We start from the raw sequence: 16,501 nt of genomic DNA, 5'->3' as shown, positions 1-16,501 counted from the left end.
CAACTGCTGTAACAAATAGGCAAAAAGGTAATTTTGGAATTCAGGTAACCTTAACTACTATTGTTACTAGATATGAAGGAGCTATGAATTCTGTTTAAATAAACAGTGGGTACAATGATAAACACATTTAGTATTTAAAGTAGCAAGTTACAACACAACAGTCCAAAAACATATTTCTGGAATGGCTAGTAATTTTTATTTAATTTTAAAAGCCTAATGTAAAAAGTATAGGCAATAAGTTTTACTAGTCAATAAAAAGCAATTCTACCAATCCACTGGTAATATACTAAACAGAGTTGGAAAGCATTTTACTGAAAGCAAAATATTTAGAGAAAATAGACATTTATACAAAATTATAAAATGCTTGTAATAAGAATAAGTGCATTTCAAGGAAAGCACAAACTTATTTTAATTTATAGAACCAGTTAAAGCCTTAAAAAATTTAAGTGGAATTGAAATATGCAAAAATGTATAAACATTCTACAAAAGATGGTGGTTCTTTTCCTGAGTATACTAAAGCTATGAAACGTAAGGTGACATAGAAGGTAGAGGTTTGGGAACTTATCAAGGGCATTTCCTTTCTACACACTGCTTCCCTCCTTCTTCATATTCTTGTTTGGAAATCCACATCTGCTGAAAGGTGCCCTGTGAAAGGAAAGAAAAATTACATATATGTACTTTTCTATTGGGAAATAAATATTTCCCAAATAAATATTGGGAAATAAATAAAGATATTTCTTTAATATCTTCATTTTCACAATTCTGAATCTTTTAAGAGCTCTTATGCCTCTCCCCAAATAGTACTCAGATTACACCCTTCTTATTTCTGCCCTCCTCTAGAATACCCAAAGACACTATTTAGCCTTACCTAAGTTTACATAGGATATTAAATCTTTCTATACTGTCTTGAGGACTTAGAAAATGCCAGGAAAGGAAGATGAAGGAAGAGTTTAGCTATGATGGCTTGGTTAATGGCAACAACAGAAATTGTTGGAAGGCTTGATCCTGGTATAGTGTTTATGCAATGTTCTAGCATTTGATTAACGGTAACATTTAGAACTCAGACTAGGATAAAGTTTAGCAAGTACACAAACAACAATACACATGCACTATACAAAATAAACAGAAGGTGAAAGGAAAATGACCAAAGGGGAAGGATCCTGGACTACGTTACTATTCAGACGTGTAAGCAGGAGAAATCCGTTCCCTGTGACTATTCAAGTGGATTCGTACGTATTCAGTTTTGAACTAAGAGACTAGAAATAAAACATAGACCAGAAATAGATAAATGGGCAGTTAAAAACATTTAATAGTTAATAGCTTTTAAAAATATTTAGCGTAAGTACTCATTTACTTTGGCTGCTCTGAGGTGAAGGGGAAATTTTCTAAATTTAGGATACAGGTAAGTGCAAGAATTTCCTCCTGATTTCAAGGGTAGGAAGCCAGTCCAAGCAACATGTAAACCTCAATACCATGACTTCACCATCTGCCCCAGGCACCAATTCCTGACTTCTGCCTCAGCAATAGGCCAGGGAGCAACCAGAATCTAAGAAGAATGATTTAATTTTAAGTGGGCTGCAGATAAGTCCTGACCAGTGCTAATGTGAGTAGTGTTAGAAGAGGCATGGATAAGTTAACAGATTCCTACCTTGGAGAGGGAAACTGTAATCAGACTGACAATACCCACTAATAAGGCAATGAGGCATTTTTGTCATTTCAGAATAGGTAAGAGTAGCATCAGGTCCTCTACAAATGTGACAGATTTAAAATGCAAAGATAAATGATGCATAGGAATTATTTTAGTCTTTTTACTAAATGTAGTATTTTAAGTGATACATTCAAGTTAAATAAGAATCTTAAACTATTTTGCAAAGTAGATAAACTAACCAAAGAAGCTAGAATGGAGCCACCGATCCATGAACTAAACCTCCGTTCCACTGTCGTATTATTTGCAATCAGTTTCAACCGCATACTCTAAAACAGAAAAGGAAGAATAAGTATTAGTGTGATCAAATAGAACAAGGGCCTCAATTTAGGAAATTCAATTTTGATGACTTATTAGTGGCTCTGGTTCAAGCACTAATTATACATGATTATTTTGTAGTAGCTAGGTTAATAATAGGCATAAGTTGAACTACTGTATAGGATTTTAAAGTACTTTGTCTTGTGTAATTTAGTAAATTATATAAACCTTAGAAAACTGCATGCTAGAGTACAGTACTCAGAATTTCATCTTAAAACAGCAAATATGTACTTGAACACTTATCATATATCAAGTAGTGTGCTAAGTGCTTCATATATTATTGCATTTTATCAACACCGAGTATAATTACTACCCCAACTAGCTGCCCTTTCTGCAGTCCTCCTCAACTTTTAACTTATTCTTTGGGCCTTTGTACTATCTTGGTTCACCCCCTCCTCACATTCCTTCCTGCCCCCATCCAAATCAAAATGCAGACGTCAGACTCAGGGAAGTTTATTCACACTTTTCTTTTCAGATTAGTGTTTCTGTTACGCTTGAACACCATCTCCATAAACATGGTTTTATGGCTCAGCACTACCCCTATCTCACTTCTGTATGGAGAGAACTCCAGATTGTTGATACTTACCAGTTACTCTATATATGAACATTCAGTTTGAGTCTGTGCATGCAGTAGGGGTGGAGTATGTAGGATGGGAAGGAGGGGTGCTGGGAACAGAAGGGATGAACACGGGTTTTATAGGTGAGGAACTGCTCAAATCCTATTACAATGGATTTCATTACATTTTAATTGCCTCCTGAAAGACAAGGATAGCATCTACCTGGTCTTGAACAGACCTTGGACAGCCCATGTCTATATATTCATTATTCTGGGACTTTCTATGAAATCTAAAGTACTATAATCAAGGTATATTCCAGATCAGTCTGTATCTCCAAAAATGTAAGGAGGTGTCAATCTTGTGCCTGTATCAATACTTAAATATAAAGATTGTGGCATATGTAAAACATTCAAATACACAGATTCTATAGATTCTGTTAGGGCCTATATAACCTCTAATTTTTTTAAATGTATTTATTGCAGGATACCTTACAAAAAACTACCTGATGGATGTTTAAAAATCTAAAAATTCCTCTGTTACTAATGTACCATGTACACTACCTTCTCTCTAAACCAGATTCTTCTATCCCTTTGAAAGTTATCATAGTGTACCAAGGGATGTTTTTAATAAAACATAAAAGCTCTTCAGTCCTCTGCCAGATTTTACCCTGTAAATTTTCTATGTAAGTGATATGACTGGTACCTATCTTCCTGGGTTGAACTGTATCTTCCAAAGAGGTATGTTGATACTCCCCAGTTCCTGTGAATGTAACCTAATTTAGAAATAGTCTCCAAGAAGAGGACAGACCCACAAGGGAGAATGCCATATGATGATGGAGATAGACACTAAAGTGCTATAACTGCAACCCAAGAAACGCCAAGGATTGTTGGCAAATCATCAGATAACGGAAAGAGGGAAGGAAGAATTCTCTTCTGTAGGTTTCAGAGAGCACGGCCCTGATAACATGTTGATTTCAGAATTCTAGCTTCCAGACGGAGAGGTAATAAATGTCTGTTGTTTTGAACCATCTACTTTGTGGCACTTTGTTACAGCAGCCCTAGGACATAATACACCATTGCATTCATCTTTTCAGCCATATAGCATGCCCCACTTCTGTACAGACTACAAGCCAACTACTTCAAAATGTTAGAATATACCCTCTTCCCTTCATATTTTTGCACATATTTCACCTAGATGTTTCATAAACTGTCAACCAACTGAACTCATTCATTGAAACAGCTCTTCAGGAGGATTTCCCCTGACACTCCAAAGTGCCTGGCGGACGACATACTGAACCACTTAGCACGTTACAGGTTTTATTTTTTGCAGGTTTAGTCCTCCTAGCTGACTAAGCCCTTGGTGGGAAGGGACTATATTTTCTATCCCTAGTGCCTAGCAGACTGTAGGCACTTAAGTATGGAATCAATGAATAAATTAAGATTCAAATAGTAATGCGCAGTAATGGGAGTAACTAATAGATGTCATCTAGAAAAACTTTATTAATAAGGAGTATTAATACTATACCAGGCACACACAAATACCATCAATCTACTGAAAAACAAACTGTATCTACATAGATTTTCCACCAGTAGGAGGATATATATGACTGAAAAATACCACTGAAGAACACACGCAACTTACTGGGGGTGTTTTCTGAGAGAGTTCTCTGTTCAACCTGTCGGTAAAGCTCTGTATTAGCGTGTTTCCTCCTGCCACTATCACGCTGCCATAGAGACCCTGGAATGAAACAAAAATAAATGAGCTCCAAATGTTTCCAACCATTTTAAACACAACTACAGATAAAACCATGTGTTCCACTACAGTTTTCGCTTTTTAAATTTTTTACTTCTATCACACCAAGTAGTTTCATCCAGTGGTTCTCAATCCTGGCTGCACATCTGACTCATTTAGGGAGCATTTAAAACACCAGTGCTGGGGGCAATTAAATACAAATTTCTGGGGATGGAGTCTAGGAAAAGTTTTGTGTTGGTTTGTTTAAAACTCTCCAAATGATTCATGTATTAAAGTTTAAGAACCACTAATTTAAGGCAACTATTCTAAAAGCCAACCATAATTTTTTGGCAGATAGCAGCCAGTATTTAACAAGTTTATTTCCTAATTACATCATCTCAGAGTTCTCATCTAGAAGCTATGGCGTTAAAATTGGACAGATTATGGTGGACAATACATATTCTGACAATAGTCCTGGCCAAAATGACTGCTACCTTTCTCTTCTGCAGGGATGACCTTTTTCAAAATCCATATGCTGAGGCTTCCTCCATCAAAAACAAATTCCTAGTAGTAAGGAGTATGTGTGCTAAGTTGCTTCAGGCATGTCTGACTCTGCGATCCCAGAAACAGTAGCCCACCAGGCTCCTCTGTCCATGGGATTCTCCAGGGAAGAATAATGGAGTGGGTTGCTATGATCTCTTTCTGGCCCAGGGACTGAATGTCTCCTGCATTGGCAGGTGAGGTTCTTTACCACTAGCATCACCCGGGAAGCCCAAATAAGGAGTATATTTTACCTCTAATTTGCATGTATGCATCAGAAAGTTAAATATCAGCCTGCCTTTTTAGTGGCTAAGCTCATATTTTAAAAATTTAGTCCATGTTTAAAAAAATGTATTCCAAATGTCTATATAACCTTAGCTATTAGCACTAAGCTCTAAGCAAATGAAGGAACTAAAAAACTGAGGTAACACATTGGCTACAAATTAAAATCTAGGGTTTAAATAAGATATGGTCTATCTAATAGCGTGGTCCAGAATATAGAGTTGTGTCCAACTCTTTGTGACCCCATAGACTATAGCCCATCAGGCTCCTGTGTCCATGGGATTTCCTAGGCAAGAATACTGGAGTGGGCTGCCATTTCCTCCTCCAGGGGATCTTCCCAACTCAGGGATTGAACCTGGGTCTCCTGCATTGGTAGGCAGATTCTTTACCATCTGAGCCACCAGGTAAGAGGTACAGAATATGGAGTCAGTCCTTAAAACTTGGCAAGAAACAAACTGATGAAAAAAAAAAAAATAAAAACCTTGGCAAAGTAAAAAAAATACGAAGTTTATATCTAAACTCCATGTAGAAGTTACATAATTTAAACCACACCTTCTTAAAAAGTAAATCTGTACTACATACACTAAAACCACTAATATAGTTTGGTTTGTCACATTTTAGGAAATCTCTAGACCAGCACAGTCCAAAAGAACTTTCTGTGCTGATGAAAATGTTCTAGCTACATTTATAATGTGGCTCATGCAACTGAAGAATTGAAATGTAAATTTCTATTTATTTTAGTTGAACTGCCATACGTGGCCAAAAGCTAACTACACTGGACACGACAGCTTTTGAGTTTTGCATTTTCCCTTTTCTAGTAGAACTTCATTTTTTTTTACATATTCTTTCATAAAATGGACTTCAGAGTCAGTGGCCAAAGTTGCCAACTTTAAAAAAATGATGGCCATAAATACCGGGGGCACTGGTTTGCCCTAAAAGATACCCTTATGCCATAAACAAGAGTGGCACTTACTGGTCTGATATCAATATCACACATTCCAACACTTGTAGTGACAACATGACTGACGCCCAGCATCGTATTTCCTGATAACCCCTACAACAAAACAGAAACCAGCAGTCACACAGAAGACCTTCAAACCATAAAGCACATCGAAAAAAGTTTATAGTCTTATTTAGCTTTTGTAATTACAAGAGATCTTTAAAGGAAAAAACCAGGCTGATTATGAAATAAACTTCTATACCTTTACATTGGAAGGGTCAAATAATCCTTCAGGAATCTTTAACCGTTCTGCTCCAAAATCACAGTTGTAGCCATTGGGGAATTCATAATGAACAGTTGGCATCTGTGCAGCTACTCTGAAAGTGTATCAGACAATATTAAACAGAGACAAACATGCTCTTCAGAATTACAAACTATTATAAACAATATTGAGGAATTATCAGCTTGTAAGAAAGCAGAATGGTAAAACCTTATTTTCTTTCAAAATGTTATTCAGTATTTAACCTTTTATCTTTAGACCAGTTAAGCATATTCTACAAATTTTTAACTAAACAAATCAATTTCTCTCCTCATTTATGAAATACACAGTTTTTTTAAAAAATTGAAGCATAGTTGATTTACAATGTTGTGTTAGTTTCTGGTGTATAGCAAATTGATTCAGTTTTATATATATATGAAGTATACAGTTTAAGTTTTAAGTCTTGTACAAAAAAAACAAAAAAACATACTGTTCATCGTAAGTTGAATCTGATACTTGAAGTACTGAGGCTTGAAAATCCTGGATAACACACTATGAATTAAAAAAAAAAAAAGGCTAAGAAACAAGATTATTGAGATCTGTCTTTATAATCTATACTTTCATAACATTATTTTCAAAACATTTTTCTTTTTTTTCTTCCCTTTCCCATCCAAAACATTTTTCTTAATGAAACTGGACCATGTTCCTGGATGGCTAACTCATTTCAAGCATATAAATCTACCCAGCCAAGGACTCTGAGCATCAAGAAACTTAATTCTTAACACCTGTATTATGAACTAAATTATATAACATTTAAATTACAACTGTTATGGAAAAAAAAATGATGAGATAAAAATAAGTGGAAATCCTTGTATCACAGTTCTGCATAATAAAACTTTTTTTTACTTAAAAAAATTTTTTATTGGAATACAGTTGATTTACTGTTTTTCCCTTTAAAATAAGCTTAAAAGCAAGACTTCATTAACTGAATATACATACATAAAATGCATATACATTGTATCTTATGGTACTTTTAATGACTGACATAGTATAAAACAGTTACAAAACATGCAGTCAAATACATAGGACCTCTGAGCTGCTAAGGAAAAATCTTCTAAGGTCTAGGTACAGCTATTAATCATCTTCACAATTTTTCCTTGTATCGAACACCCACAAAAAATCTTTCTCCTTGGGTGTAAAAAACTTGTCAAATATTCAAATATATTATATCACTGCCATATTAGGCTTCCCTGGTGGCTCAGTGGTAAAGACTCTGTCTGCTAATGTGAAGACGCAGGTTCGATCCCTGATCTGGGAAGATCTCACATGCATCAAAGCAGCTAAACCCGTGCAACTACCAAGCCTGTGCTCTAGAACTTTCAAGCCGCGACTACTGAAGTCACCACGCCCTAGAGCCCGTGCTCCACAACAGGACAGGCCACTGCAGTGAGAAGCCCACACATCCAGTGAAGAGAGCCCCTGCTCGCCACAACTGTGTGCAGCAGAAAGACCCAGCACAGCCATAAACAAATATTAAAAAAAAAAAGAATGCATATTGTGGTGTGAGAGGTTGTTTTACTAACCTCTCCCCCATTAGTAAGTCATTCACGGTCAGAGATGGATTTTCAGTAAAGAAAACCTTTCATTGGCTCCTTGCTATAAACAATAATACATTTTTTTATATAGCTGACTCAAGTTTAACAAAGAAAATGTTAACGGAGCCACACTAGTTTGTTTTTACCCCAAAGCTCCTTTCAGGTCTCACCACAGTAGTCCAAATGAATACAGAGTAGTTTGTTGATATCTGACAAGCATGAAAAGCATACCCTTCCCCCAGCCCCTGACAAAAGCTATTAATTTTGTTTGCAAATATCATTAAAAATATAAGTTTGAAAATATAAAATGCTCATACTCTGTCCAAAGACTTACAGCCTATATAATGCTTTTGTGACGAGAACAGGATTACTTACGTTACACATGTAATTGTGCCAAGACCTGGTAACCTGGGGCAGCTTCTCTTTTCTTTTCCAGTTTGCTGGAGACCCTTCACGAACAGCTTCCTAAGTGCCAAGAACAAGTGCTAGGTTAAGAGTTCACAACATGGGGGTGCGGAGTTGAAGGTAAGCCCCAGAAATAAGATTCAATCATCACTTACTTTTGATGCAATCATATATGGAGGAATCAGTTCTATATTCATTTCTTGGAAGAGTTCCCTGCACTGCATAGTGATAAAGTCTCCAGCAAGAGGGGACTTCACAATGCCTATGAAACAGATTACACAGGACTCAGTAAGAAAGCATTCCATCCAAGCTCCTTGGGATGAATTTCCTGTGTTTTTACATGATTAAGTTCTTTCAAGTAGAACTAACGGAAGTATCCTCCAAGCATGAATGAAGCCATGCATCAGTTTTAAATATACACTATATACTACAGATTTAAAAAAAAAAACATGACTTGGAAACGACTTTGATAGCCCAACTCATTGCCTTATTTCATGATCTCTGTCCTCAGTGAACCCTGGTTAAAAACTTACCTTGCTGAAGAACATAGCCATCGTGAACAGGAATTGCAGTGGTGTGAGTGGCTCCACTGTCCAAAATAAGCCCAGTAGAACGACCATTAGCAAATCTAGTTTAAAGCATTAAGGAAAAGAAAGTATCAAGGTTCCTAAAATAATGTTTATTTGTAAAGGGAAGGTTTTTATTATGGCTTTTTTAAAACATGCATCATGGCTTAAAAATGTGTTAAAGTAAACACAGGGATGAAAGTTGATATCAAATAATAACTCTGGTTAAAAAAAAAAATGACAACAGGCAGGACTTTCAGAATGGTGGGATGAGAAAGTCAGAGAAACCTTTATCCCAGAGACAGACATCTGTTAAGCTGGTCAAAATTAGCACAATTATTCAAAGTCTCTGGCACAGATCAAAAGGGCTTCCAACAAATTGAGAAGCATTTAACAAAATCTACAGAAACTTGGTAAGAGCAGTGGGAGGCTGTGCCATCTGAGCTAAAAACTGAAACCATTCTCACATACGATTAAAGAACCATTTCAGCAGTTTGGCAGCTGAGTGGCAGTTATCATCTCTCCCAGCTCAATACGAAGAGCTATTCCAGGTAGATTCAACAGCCAGTGAATATCAGCAGACAGAATTTATCCCATTTTCCACAGTTCTGTGCTGCAGAAGGCCTACATGACATGAACATCACAAACGACATTTAGGAGTGCAGCCATTCATTGGGTCATCCAATATTTACTGAGCATCTATTGTGTGCCTAGTGATGAGTCTGGTGCTCAATAAAGAAGGGAAGCAGTCTCTTACTAGCATTCCTTAAGCACAGAAGAACAAAGGGGTGAAACAAAGCTGTCTGTGCCCTGAAGGATATCCTGTTTAGTGAAGAGGAGACCAATAAAGCTATACAAAGAAGAGTTCAGGATGCTCTGGGAGAGTATAAAGGAGTATAACCCATCCCTAGGAAACCCAAGTGAAAGCTGAGGAGGGGGGCATGGTGAAGAGTTGAAACATGTGGGAAGGCCAGGAGGCAAGAGCACAGGAAGAGGTCTGGGAAGTGCAGAGCCAGTTCAGCAGAGCCTGAAAGAACAAGAAAGGCAAGACTGTGGGAAATGATTAGGGCTTAAATCAGCAGGTTGGCAATCAACAAAGATGATTAGAGCTGCGGTGTGAATAATGGGCAAGAGGAACGGCTACACCTAATATAATGGCAGTGCACAGAGAAATAAATGGATTTGTGGGTTTGGATTGGAGTCAGGGGAGGCTGGATTACACAGGGCTTGATTACTACTTAATCTGAAGGATTAATGAGAAAGATTTCTGGTCTAGACAACTGGGAGTAAGATAAGACACAAAGGAGAAGGAATAAATTTGACGGGAGAGAAGATGAATTCAATTTTGGATATATTGAGTTTAAAGTGCTTAAACAAATAACTAATAGAAAAAGTTCTAGTAGGCAGCTGGACATGGGCCTGGAGCTCACAAGAAAGATCTGGGATACAGATATGATTTGGAATTGGTCAGTGTATAAGTGGTATCTGAAGTCAAGGAAATAGTTAAATCAGAAAGAACATGTCAAGAGAGATGAAAGACTAGGAGCAGAAAGCCAAGGCATGGGCAGGAATGAACAGAGAAAAGAGCTCTGAGAATAAGTGGCCAGAAAGGTAGGTTAATAATTTATCTTTGCTATTACTGCTACTTCATTGATCTCTGGTGGACTATATATATGAACACTAATTTTATCTCTATTAGTACAAAGTGATACAGTAACACCAGACTAAAAGTATGTAAGCCCTCCCATAGATGACAGTTCTAAAATCTGGACAAATTATTTTCAGTGACCATTTCAAAACACTGCAAAGTATTTAAAAGTAGTCAAAATTCAGCCAAAACTAATCCTCATGAAACTGCAACTTGAAGGAGTAAGAACTGCAAGTCTGCAGCCTCCTCTCCTGAAAGTGCTTCCCAGCTTCCAGGCTACAGCTCAAGAAAACAGTAAAGAACTACAGCCTTACCACCTAAGTCTACACAGAGAGTTCAGGGCTGGAAGAAAAGCTGGACATTAAAGGTAGAAACTCTGGAAGCAAGAGAACCACAGAATGGGCAAAACACAAAACCTGAGTGTAGAATCTACCCGAACGTTTGGTTGACAACTGAACTATTCAAATGCAGGACTTCAGGGGAACCAATAAAATGCAGAGAGAACAGGAGAATAATGCATTCCTGAAAAATGAGGGGCACCAATGATTTTGCTACCTTTGTAACTAAATGAATTTTCCACAAGTATGCAGCTCCGCTGGCAGACAGCTAGCTAAAGCCTGCCTCTCAAACTGAGATGTCAGGAGGGCAGAGCCTGAGGCTGGCAGATGAGAAGCCAGCTATCAGTTAAGTCAGATAAAACAAACATTAATCTCTTCACTAATGTTTTTGTTTTGTTAAAACAAAAGTTGAAAAAAGTTATTTTTTTCATAAAACTGTTACTTGTGTTGACATTAATGTATCTATCCTTTTTTTTTTTAAACTAATAAGAAAATGTTAAAAGTCTTAGTTTTAAATTCTTAAACAGTAATATTGATAGCTATAACCTATAAAAACAAAAGCTCTGTGGTATCCTTAGTATTTTTTCTTGCACTTTTCCAGTGTCTTATTTTTTTAATAATTTTATTTATATATTTATTTTTCATCGAGCTGGGTCTTTGTTGCTGCGCTCAGGCTTTCTCTACTTGTGGTGAGCGGGGGCTATTCTTCATGGTGCTGTGCAGTCTTCTCACTGCAGTGGCTTCTCTTGCTGCAGACCATGAGCTCTAGGGCAGACGGGTTTCAGTAGCTGCAGCACATGGGCTCAGTAGTTGTGGCACACAGGCTTAACTGCTCTGTGCCATGTAGGATCTGTCTGGACTAGAGATCAAACCTGTGTCCCCTGCATTGGCAGGCAGAGTCTCAACCATTGGACCACCAGGGAAGTCCCCCAGTAATTTTTTAAAGTGTAAAAGAATCCCAAGACCATGTTTGAGAAGTCAAAACAATATTTAGAATAATACTAAAATGTTATTTGCCCTTTTCACTGTCATTCTCTCATGAATGTACAAGAGAGTTTTCCAGAGGCTATGTCATATACGATACACAGCAGACTGAATCTAAAGGCTAGATATGAGAATCCAACTTCTGCTATTAAGTCCAACGTTAAAGAGATTTGAAAAATTGCAAAATGAAGCCACTCTTCTTATTAATACCTTTGGTTATGGAAAATAGTTATTTGACATTAAAATATTTTATTTACATTAACATGCAACTGACTTATTATTAATTTACTTAAAATAAGCAAATATAATTTTTTAAGCTTAATTACTAATATGGCAAATATATCCCGATATGATCCACATAAATAAAAGCTCTAGGTGTAAAAGCTTGAGAACCACTGGGCTAGAAGAACATAGTAAAAAACACCAGTCAACAAAAGCCAGAAATGTTATAAATTCTACAGGACAATCTACTTCCTTTACCAGATAATTACAAGATGGAAAAAAGCAGGGGGTGAGGCAGTGGTTACAATCTAGACCAGTGACCCAAGGGACACATCAAACAAATACAGTGTATGATCCTTGTTGTTTGGGTACCGATTCAAATATGTTTTTTGTTTGTTTGTTTTTAAATAAATTGTGGCTGTATCTTTAAAAAAAAAAAAAAGACATGGTGAAATCTTTTAGAGAGACATGCTTAATGTCTGGGATTTATTTCAAAACCATGGAAGGAGGGGGAGTGGATATGGTTATATAGCTAATGCAACTTAGCTCTGTGTTGAAAATGACTGAACCTGGGTGACGGGCACATGGCAGTTCAATATAATGTTCTACCTTCTTTTACATAAGAAATTTTCTATAATAAAAAGTTAAAAAATAATGCCAATTCCGTTTACATACTCCTTGTAAGGAAGCAGCCAAACAGATCTTATGTTCAAATTCATAACTGCCATTTTCAAGCTGTGGACTGGGACCAGTTTGCTTATCTTGACTCTTGACTCTTGACAGGGTTATTATGAAAATGAAATGAGATAATGCACACAGAGAGTCTGCTAGTGCTCTCCATCCTCTACTCAAAACCTGCAATGGTTCTCTCAAGTCTAAAGTTCACATTTTTAAAATACAACATGCAAGGCTTCCACAGTCTGACCTAAACCTATTTTTACAACTCTCACTAAAGCTGAATATAAATCTTCAACTCTAAACTCACTGTGAGGAATGCTTACCCTTCCCACCTCCACACTTCTGCTAAAGTCATCTCCAAGACACAGCACGACAGACAAATGTCAGATTACAGCTACCGCAGTGATTCTCACACATGTAAACTCCACTTGACTATTATGGCAATCCAGGGAGGTACACAGGATAAATGTGTAAAAGGTGAAGTACCTACCTCAAGATCAGTTTATAAGCACTGTTACTTGAACTCTAAATACAGGACTCCTTCCCCTTCACCTTGCAACTAAATCCCCTCACTTTTTTTTTTTGGGTGGGCAGGGGGGCGGGCACGCCACATGGCGTGCAGGATGTTAGTTCCCCAGTCAAGGATTGAACTCATGTCCCCTGCACTGGAAGTGCGAAGTCTTTAACCACTGACTGCCAGGGAAGTCTCAAAATTCTCTTTTCTTTACAAGGTCTGTAAGGCTTCAATCTTCCTCCACTGAACTATAATTGCTATTTTAAAATTTTAAATGAATCATGTACTTCTTTATGACTTTTGCCCGTGCTATTTTGAAATATTATTTAAATCTGTTATTTAGTTTTCAACAAGAATATTACATTATTCTTTGAGGTCAGGACATAATATTTCCTTGTCTGTCCCTTAATATGCTCATAAAAAATATTTGGTGATTAAATCTTAAATGAATTTACAGACAACTTCCACTTTTCTCAGGTATTGGAGAGGAGGAAGGAAATGACACTCTTTGAACTCATCTAGGCCTTCTCTTCACATTCCCCTTCTAAAACCACAATTTTTTAAAAACTTCGTTAAATTAACAAGGAGAATTTGAGTGTTTCTTTCCCATCTCCCTCTCACACTTTCGTGCACATCAGTTCCAGTAAGAAATACTGAAAGACAGGTATCTAAAAAGCAATGGGGACAACCTCCTCAACTTCTGACAAGCAAGAACTAACTCCTGTCTTCTTGCTGAGCACATCACCTTTCGCAACACCACAGTTACTCATGAAGAGAAGCTGAGTATTACTCTTTCAAGGATACGCTGTCAAAACGGCAGTTTTGCAAAGGAAGAATGCAGGAATGTTGTAGTGTTCAAACATTAGCTCTGTCAGTTTCTCTCTCTTTGCTCTGGTATTCCACTTGAGAGGAGGGAAAAAGAAATCCAAATTACTTATTGTTTAAAATGCATATTTATCTTAAAATTGATTTCAGTACTGTATTAACAAAAATGTAAAACATTAAATTACCATGGAAAATCTTCATAATATCTTTACAACATTTATCTCTATGTATTTGTAATAAACTTAATAAAGTTTATTATTTGAAAAGTAAAATTGCTGCTATGAATTCTAGAAACTATAGACTTTTCAAAATATAGAGTCATCAGGATTCTTATAAACATGAAGTATTAAATCTTAAGAGTGAATCTAGTCACTCCTAAGATTGAGTATAAAAGCAGATATACACTGCCCTTGAGGGATAAGGGACAATTCATGAACCAAAATGGGAAGCAGTCAAAGGAAATTAGATATTCAATTCCTGGAAAAAAATAGATAAATAACCGCCAGAACCCAGAGGGTGCTTTACTGTTGTTCTTTGAGTGTTTTTATTATTGAAATAATAAAAGTTGAAAGAGTATTTTAAAAAGAATCCCCCTTTCCCTCATTTTCAAAATATGAATTTCTATACTTCTTTAGAGAAAAAGAGTAAAATGAGTAAAAAAACAACCTAGAAAACTTGAAAAAGTTTGTCTTACCGGTGCTTCTGACATGAGAACAGGATGCAGACTGGCTTCTGATTTGACATGCATTTTGTAGGTATGATCCAAAATAGCCTGGAAACTATCCCAATCTTCAACTAGAATATAAGATAAATACCTTGAAAACAATACTTAGTTGAAGATGAATACAGCATCTTCCGAGAGACTGTTTCTAATGGTTTAGCACTAATACTTTAATATACAGAATTGACTTATTTTACAGCTCTACCTCATAAAACAGTACTTCATATAGACATTAGCTTTGTCTTCTAGATATGGCTCCTCCGGCCCCAACAGTACCATAACCCCTAGACCTGACCCAGATAAAATTAAGGTATCTAACAGACCTAAAATACGAAATAAATAGTATTCGGTTAAGTACTAACTATAAAGCCCAAAACACAATTCAAATTCTAAGAGGAAACAGAATTGCATGATTTGGAGCTAACAGCTATAATCTGTATGAAAAAAGACTCTAAAAACATCATAAAAAATTTAAAGAAGAATATGTTTTCAATTTGCTTTCCATTAAAACATTACACTGAAACTGCTCGAATAAGTCACTAATGATCTTCTAACAGGTAAATCCAGTGGATCCTTTGCATCTGTAATCTCATCTAACCTCTCTAAATTACTGATACCATTGATTTAAGAGTTTACAGACTTTTTCTGCCACAGACCAACAAAGAAATGGCATCATTTGTACATCATATTAATATTTTTATAGGCCTATCAGGGTGAGTTTTTTTAATTCACTGTTTTGCTTTGGGGGCTGTGTTAGGTCTTCGTTGCTACCCATGGGCTTCCTCTACTTCTGGTGAGCAGGGGCTGTTCTCTAGTTGCAGCGCTCAGGCCTCTCACTGTGGTGGTGGCTTCTCCTGTTGCAGAGCACAGGCTCTAGGGTGCACGGGCTTCGGTAGCTGCATCACGTGAGCTTAGCTGCCCTGCAGCATGTGCAATCTCCCTGGACCAGGGATTGAACCCGCGTCCCCTGCCCTGGCAGGCAGACCGGGGTAAGTCCAGAATGGGACATTTTGGTCAAGGCACTTCCTCTATAGCTTTACCTTCTCTTTCCCCTTCTTAGCATAAATCTCAATACCACAGTTAAGAACAATGAGACTCACAGGACTTCTTTACTTCTCGAATTTTTTCTTTTCTTGGTGTTCTCCTGAATTTTCTCCTACTTCTCTAATTGTTCATCTCACTCCCCTTCATAGGCACCTCTACTGGTTAAATACAGAGTAAGTTTCCATAAGGAATCTCACCCTCAATCCTGTTTTCACATCCCAAACTCTGGGTGGAAAAAAAAATCAATTCCATGTCTTAAAATCATTCTCACTTGCTTATTAAACCAGCATCTATACTCAAACACTTTGAACTAATAAACTCACTTGCTATGCAGAAAGAGTTAACTTAGCAAACCTGAGAAAGGCCTGCTTGCAAGGCTGACCCTTGGCTGGCATCTGGGAACTTCTCTGGTAAACAGTTTCCTACACTGATATAAAACTTTCCCCAAATAAGAGTAGATCACTGTGCCTAAACCATTTATACAAACAGTGTGGTTTATACTGGGAGTCTGGGGTTTTGGAACATGTTGGGCACAAGGTACCTACATGACCAGTCACCAATAAAAACCATGGGTACTGAGTCCTTTTTTTTCTGAATCCAAAAGATAGTTATTTATTCCAAGTATCAGG

At 37.0% G+C, this 16,501-nt stretch overlaps 1 protein-coding gene across 1 annotated transcript in view; it reads right to left on the bottom strand.

The window, feature by feature from the left end:
- Positions 1–173: 173 nt before the first annotated feature.
- Positions 174–16,501, bottom strand: part of ACTL6A (actin-like 6A) — a 31,665-nt gene continuing 15,337 nt past the window's right edge. Inside the window, exons 4-14 of the mRNA XM_010855620.1 lie at positions 14,802–14,902; positions 14,087–14,184; positions 8,866–8,960; positions 8,488–8,594; positions 8,303–8,392; positions 6,823–6,884; positions 6,336–6,450; positions 6,107–6,187; positions 4,222–4,317; positions 1,888–1,974; positions 174–645 (exon numbers count right to left, since the gene is read on the bottom strand). Of these exons, the coding sequence (XP_010853922.1) occupies positions 565–645; positions 1,888–1,974; positions 4,222–4,317; positions 6,107–6,187; positions 6,336–6,450; positions 6,823–6,884; positions 8,303–8,392; positions 8,488–8,594; positions 8,866–8,960; positions 14,087–14,184; positions 14,802–14,902 (1,013 nt within the window). The 3' untranslated portion in view covers positions 174–564. The remainder of the gene's footprint in view (positions 646–1,887; positions 1,975–4,221; positions 4,318–6,106; positions 6,188–6,335; positions 6,451–6,822; positions 6,885–8,302; positions 8,393–8,487; positions 8,595–8,865; positions 8,961–14,086; positions 14,185–14,801; positions 14,903–16,501) is intronic.

The sequence above is a fragment of the Bison bison genome, unplaced genomic scaffold (assembly GCF_000754665.1).
Source record: "Bison bison bison isolate TAMUID 2011002044 unplaced genomic scaffold, Bison_UMD1.0 scf7180017864367, whole genome shotgun sequence".
Lineage (NCBI taxonomy): Eukaryota > Metazoa > Chordata > Mammalia > Artiodactyla > Bovidae > Bison > Bison bison.
Note: the sequence above shows the minus strand (reverse complement) of the source record. Positions and strands in the feature narration are given on the sequence as shown.